Source organism: Microtus ochrogaster, unplaced genomic scaffold (assembly GCF_000317375.1).
Source record: "Microtus ochrogaster isolate Prairie Vole_2 unplaced genomic scaffold, MicOch1.0 UNK2, whole genome shotgun sequence".
NCBI lineage: Eukaryota > Metazoa > Chordata > Mammalia > Rodentia > Cricetidae > Microtus > Microtus ochrogaster.
Genome location: NW_004949100.1, coordinates 21,888,367 through 21,894,670, shown reverse-complemented (window position 1 = coordinate 21,894,670; position 6,304 = coordinate 21,888,367). Strand labels below are relative to the sequence as shown.

General features: G+C 38.5%; 1 protein-coding gene across 6 annotated transcripts in view; it reads left to right on the top strand.

The window, feature by feature from the left end:
* Positions 1–2,823, top strand: part of Hecw1 (HECT, C2 and WW domain containing E3 ubiquitin protein ligase 1) — a 247,068-nt gene extending 244,245 nt beyond the window's left edge. For all 6 annotated transcript variants that reach the window (XM_026788346.1, XM_026788344.1, XM_026788345.1 and 3 more), the window contains one exon: positions 2,378–2,823. In XM_026788346.1, coding sequence (XP_026644147.1) covers positions 2,378–2,489 — 112 coding nt within the window. In that variant the 3' untranslated portion in view covers positions 2,490–2,823. The remainder of the gene's footprint in view (positions 1–2,377) is intronic.
* The last annotated feature ends 3,481 nt before the right edge of the window (positions 2,824–6,304 follow it).

Sequence of the window (6,304 nt, the reverse complement as noted above, 5' to 3'; positions counted from 1 at the left end):
GATAGATAGATAGATAGATAGATAGATAGATGATAGATAGATGATAGATAGATAGATAGATAGATAGATAGATAGATAGATAGATAGATAGAAAAGCTCTTATATTGAAACAATGATTCACAGTATGAAAGGAGTTTATGTGTGTTTTGTTTTTGAAGTGCACACATAGTGTGTGTTCTTATTCCCATTTCACAGGTGAGAAAACTGAGATCCAAAAAAGATTAGCTGACTTTCCAAGATCATAAAGTTGACAAGTGACTAGCCTGCAGTTAGAATTGGGGGTGCAAAACCTTGGTTCCCTTCGTGCTACACTAACCAACACCAACACCAAGCTGCAGGAACCACACCAGAAGCCAGGCATGGTGGCACAGGCCTTTGATCCCAGCACTTGAGAGGCAGAGGAAGGTGAATCTCTAAGTTTGAGACCTGTCTGGTCTACAAAGCAAGTTCTAGGAGAGCCAGGGCTACACAGCAAAACCCAGTCTTAAAAGAAAAACAAAACTCACCGCTGAAGTATAAGGCACATAAAGGAACACTGAATCTAACTGAAATCATTGTGGATGCTCAGTAGACCTTATCTAGGGAAGCTAACCAAGGTGTTGAAGAACTCATCAGAAGCAGCTGGTGAAGACACTGAGCATTCAGAGTGCATTCTGCTTTCTAAATCTGTTTATTCCCCCAAATTTTCTCCACAGAATTAATATGGTTCTAATTACTTTATGGGATTCTTTTCTACATTTAAACTCACAATAGCCATAAAAATGACCAGAGGAAGAAAACCTCAATGCCTGGTCAGACCTTGCTCCAGGCTAGTTCACCTAACACCAAAAGCACACTTGGGGTCTTACTGTACCACCAATTATGTCAGCCATAGTCCAGTGGGTAGACCACTTTCTGTCTTTCTAAACACCAAGAAAAGCACTGTAATCTTTGCCCCATCCAGTTTTCTGAGTTTGTTTTTATTTTCAAATATTGTGATAGTATCTAAAGTATTTCAGTTGTCTTCTTTTGAAGTAATCTAGGCCTTCCTGACATTTGGTGAACAGAGAACTCTTCTAATATCTATTTATTTCATATTTTCTCCCAGTAAAGTCCTTAAAGCCTACAGGGAGACTGGCAGGAAAAGGTGGGGCTGAGTGAACACAGGAGGCAGTTGTTGCCAAAAACAGGATGGGATGTTGGGTAGACAAAACACCAATGCTCTCCTCAGATTCTCCCTCAACAGAAAACCTCACTTCTCTCTTCCTTCATCCCTTTCTTTATCTTCTGAAGAATCTGCACTATTCTGAGCGCTGAGCCGGCTTGTCCTAATTTACTTAACTCAGAACACAGGTATAGGTTGTAAACACTTCCCCAGGGGATCTTGTAATTCAAACACTCAATGTCCTGAATAAAATTCGAGTGATGAGTTTACTTTTATTTTGTGGGTTTGTTTCATTTTGTTTTAGCTTAGTGTCTTTTGTGTGTGTATGTTCTGGTTGATATATAAACACTATTTCAACACACCGCTCACCCAACCTAGGAGAAAAAAAAAGCATAAAATTAACTTCCAGCTGCACCATAACACTCATCTCCATGCTTTGTCAAAAGACCAGCATCAAGTTTCCATAGAAACAAAGAATTGCTGGCAGGAAACAGCTATTAGGGAAAACTCTGTGTGGTTTTGTATCCTCCGCTCTCTGCTGGGTATCCACATAGGCGTTTCCTACACCTGTGTGATCCATGTAATAGAAAAGAACATTGCTAGTCGAGGGCAGACACAGGTGAGTGTGCAGACCCTGGGCCTGCAGAAGGAAGCCCAGTCTGAGCAAGGCCTCAGGAATTGCAATGGTGGGAAGACCACCCCCCCTCCAGACTTGAGCAAGGACTGACTCTTCAACTGACCTGTTCTTGGGAGTGGTCACTTAAGCTCTTGTTGACATGTGTCCTGCATACTGGTATGGAGGAGCTAAGCTTATTTCAGAGCACAGCTGATGTGGAGAATTGGATCTCAGAATTACAGAGCATTGTTAACTCTTCAGCAAGGCCCAGAACTCAGAGCGAGGCAAGGATGCTTAGCACTAACGATGTCCCTGCCTCCTTCACATCTAAGTTCATGGTTAAACTTCAGATCAGGATAGTGGCACAGGGCTGGCCATTGGCTTGCTCCTGTGGTTACAATGTAGTATAGTTTTCTTACAAACACCAGTTAATAACTGTTTCTGGTTCTCCAGTTTCCTGAACGTGTCATGTCTCAATGGCCATGGCTCACCATTTGCAGAGTTCTGTGGTTGTCCTAAATATTGTCTAGCTCACTTTTTATTCCCCTTTAGAGTCATTGATGGTATCCAGAAGCAGTCTTTAAAATACTCTGACCAGTGTTTCCTCCCCCATCCAGGGCACATACATGCTTCAACCGGCTGGATCTCCCCCCATACCCTTCATACTCCATGTTGTATGAGAAGCTGCTAACAGCAGTAGAAGAAACCAGCACCTTCGGACTTGAGTGAGGAAGTGGAACTTTGCCTGACATCATCCTGAACCGTGACACCACCCTTTCCGGGATGACTTCCTTTCCCTCCGTTGACTTTGGTATTCCATGGTTTTTATTTCAGAGCAAATTAGAATTGGCAAAAGCTGTGCATGAAGAATTGCCTTCTTCTAAGATCTAACCTTCAGGCTTGTCTCCTCTGTTTCCAATGAACTGCTAGCCTGTATGCAATACTACAAAACAGCTGTCTCAAGGTCTGTGCACACCTCCACATACCTCCATTCCTAACAATGAAACACAAGTGCGAGTCGCGCCACACTTGACGAAATGGTAATAAATGTTTACTTCCATTTCTATCGTTTAAGGATAATTTCAGCTGTGAGCATTCCATGCTTTTATATGCCCATGTCTTCCAAGCCGAACCAATCACTTTTCATAATTTCTAATGACCAATTCATAATTTCCAGACCTAGGAGCTGACTGATTTTTTTTTCCCTCTCTATCTCGGCATATCCTATTCATTCTATCCATTCAACGGACAGCCAAGGCCACAAAGAAATTTTTTTCTTCATTCAACTCATGATTCACAGGAGACATCAGTCCCATCATCCAGAACTAGCCTAGACATATGGTGCAAATCTGAAACTTCCAGCAATTAACAACAGCAAGAGAAAAGGTTATCATAAACCCAATGGCTATAAGGACTATAAACTCAGCTTGAGAAAGGGAGAGTGGGGAGAGCATCCCTGGGGAACACTCGCCACTCAAGAGGCACAAACTTGTGCCCCATGTCCAAGGAAGCAATCGTTATTGCTGTAGATTGAAAGATGAACCTTTAACTCAAATGTTGCTACGTAGAAAGTGACAGGGCAAACAGGAAAAAGGACAGGACCTAGGACATTTATCCAAATACGTGAATTTTGTTAATCTATTCTCACACACATAGTACAAACAGATCTCATGGCTTTTGTTGAAGCCAGGTTTATTTACTTGACCAGGAAACCTTTTATTTCTTTGTAACTTTGATATTTTTCTCACTCTTCTTTCTCTTCTTTTGTTATTCATGGTGTTCCCATTCTGTCACATCTAATGTTCACAGAAACCACATAAGGAGCTGCGGAGAATGACGGTGCTTGTTAGGGACCACGGGCAATATAAACTTTTCCTTCATCCATAGCAATTTTTCGGAGACATACTGACTTATGTCCACAAAAAAACATTTTTTTAGCATTTAGCAAATTTATCTAAGAAAATGTGTTTTTAGTAAAACACTTTCAGGCTCCACAGACAGCCTGACATCTTGATTACATTTGAGATAAACCTAACCATAATGGTCATTTGCTATTTTTGTAACTATGTTATCCATGTTGTCTGAAATACGACATAAATGGAAGTGTTTTTCTTCACTGGGAAAAAGAAAAGCTAAAGAGACTCAACTATTTAAATATCCGTTGTTATAATCAGCATATTAAAACAAGGGGGAAAGTCTGAGAAGGTAAAGCTAGCTTCAGATGAAGCCATGCCTCGTGGCTTAGTACACCAGTGTGGTATGTTCCTGCTCTCTAAAATATATTTTCTTAGTAAAAATTAATCACAATGCCAAACACTCCTTGCTCCTGTATGTCTGTTGTCAAACAAGAAGTATACATAATGGAAACTTAGCTTCCTATTGTTGTCTAAATAAAAGTTTTACTAAAAATGGAGAATAAGTTGTATGATACACAGCTTAGGAATAGGTCAAATTTGGTCCATATTTCCAGTATGGAAAAACAATGAATTCCAATGGAGTTGTTCTTTATTAATGAACTCAGAACAAAAGGACTACAAAAATCACTTTCACTAAATCTTTAGCTCATTGAACAGCATATTTAGAATTTATTTTATACATACATAAAACTCATTTATTCAAGCATTCAGCGTTTTTAGCACTTGCCATATGTTGAAAAGGAGGAAGTTGTAGGTTCAAGTGTAGGAAGCGGCTCCTGGAGAGGTTTACAGTTTACAAAAATGAGACAATCTATTAACTGGTTTATTGTTTAGTCTACCAACGTACAAAAGAAACAAATTATCTTAGAAATTACATGTGAATAAGAAACTCAGATAAATGTTTTGGGGTTTTGTTTGTTTGTTTGTTTCGTTTTTGCTAACTTTTAGTTATACCTCTATCCTAATGCCAGGCTCTACATGAATCCCAACAAGCAAACATAACAGCAATAGTATTTTTTAAAGATTTGTGTATTTATTATGTATACAGTGTTCTGCTTTCCTGTATGCCCACATGTGAGGACACCAGATCTCATCATAGATGGTTGTGAGACACCATGTTCTTGCTGAGAATTGAACTCAGGACCTTTGGAAGAGCAACCAGTGCTCTTAACCTCTGAGCCAGCTCTCCAGCCTCAGCAGTAGTATCTTTTTATTAATTATTTAAGAATGTTTACAACGTATTTAAATCATAATCATCCAACACTCTTCTTCCTAATTCCTCCTAGATCCACTCCTCAGCCTTCAGTTCCTTCTCAATTTCATGTAAATTTCCTTTACAATCTATTGAGTTCAGTTTATGCTGTCCATAAACTAATTAGTGTAACGCCATCCCCTGGAGGATGTAAACATATCTTATGTGTAAAAAAAAAAAAACTGACTCTCATAACTGGGTTGTAAGTGGCATGCACCTTTAATCCCAGCATGTGGAAAACAAAGGCAGGCAAATCTCTGTGAGCCCAGTCTACAGAGTGAGTTCTGGGACAATCAGCGCTACATAGTGAGACTCCGTTTTGAAAAAGAAAGGAAAGAAGAAAGAAAGAGAAAGAAGAGAAAAAAAAGGAAACTGACTCTCAAATGCCATTAGCTGTCAATAGATCCTCAGATAGGGTTGGGGGCCTTATGAAAAACAATAGTAAAATAGAAAAATGAAAAATGGCATCAATACCAACACCAAAGTTACTGAGAGATACATGGCTTGCTTCATAGAGCCCAACATATGGCTTCAGCTTTGCAGGGAAGAAAGAAATCAAAGGAAAGAGGAGCTCAGAAATTAGTCATGGAAAGACACTTTTTAAATCATATGAGATTAATTTTAAAATTATACATAATTTCAATATATATGCATATAAACATAACTATACATATAACCATATGTTTATATGTATATACACTTACACATAAGGAAATAACTGTAGAAATAATTTTTCTATTAATTTTAATGGTTGGAGACATAAATCACCTCAAATGACATAATTCTTTGGGTAACACAGATCTTTTGTGACCCTACATAGTTCTTTAAATTTTTTCTCCATAAAGGCAATTGCAAAATAATCACTTACAAGTCATAACATCCCTAAAGCAAGATTTTTATATCTAGTTTTATGAGTATGACATCCTTTATTGGGAGACAATATTCAGTAACATGAAGATGGGACTCTCCCCAATAGAAATTGAGTCTTCACAGTCAGAACTATTCTAGAACTACTGGATTCTCTATGACATCCTGTGTACATGAGCTGGAAAACATTGTGATAAGTTTTTACTACCATCACTATTATAGCACAAATATTTTGGGAAAGTTAATGAATAAAATGAAGTGTGAAATGATATTTTGGCAAGCTTGATTCATGAAAGATTTCAATATTTTTCCTGTTAATAATGAAGCTGCGTCATTCAGCAGTAAGAATGTTTGTATGGCAAGCCAGCGAGCTGAGTTTTCCATGAAACTTCTAACAGTATGCAATCTCATTGTCAGTCCATGTGTCAAGCCACATGTCTCAAATTTGGGTTCTGAAAATTTCTAAGTTGCCACAAATGTATTCCCAGTCAAGATGAAACACTTTCAAA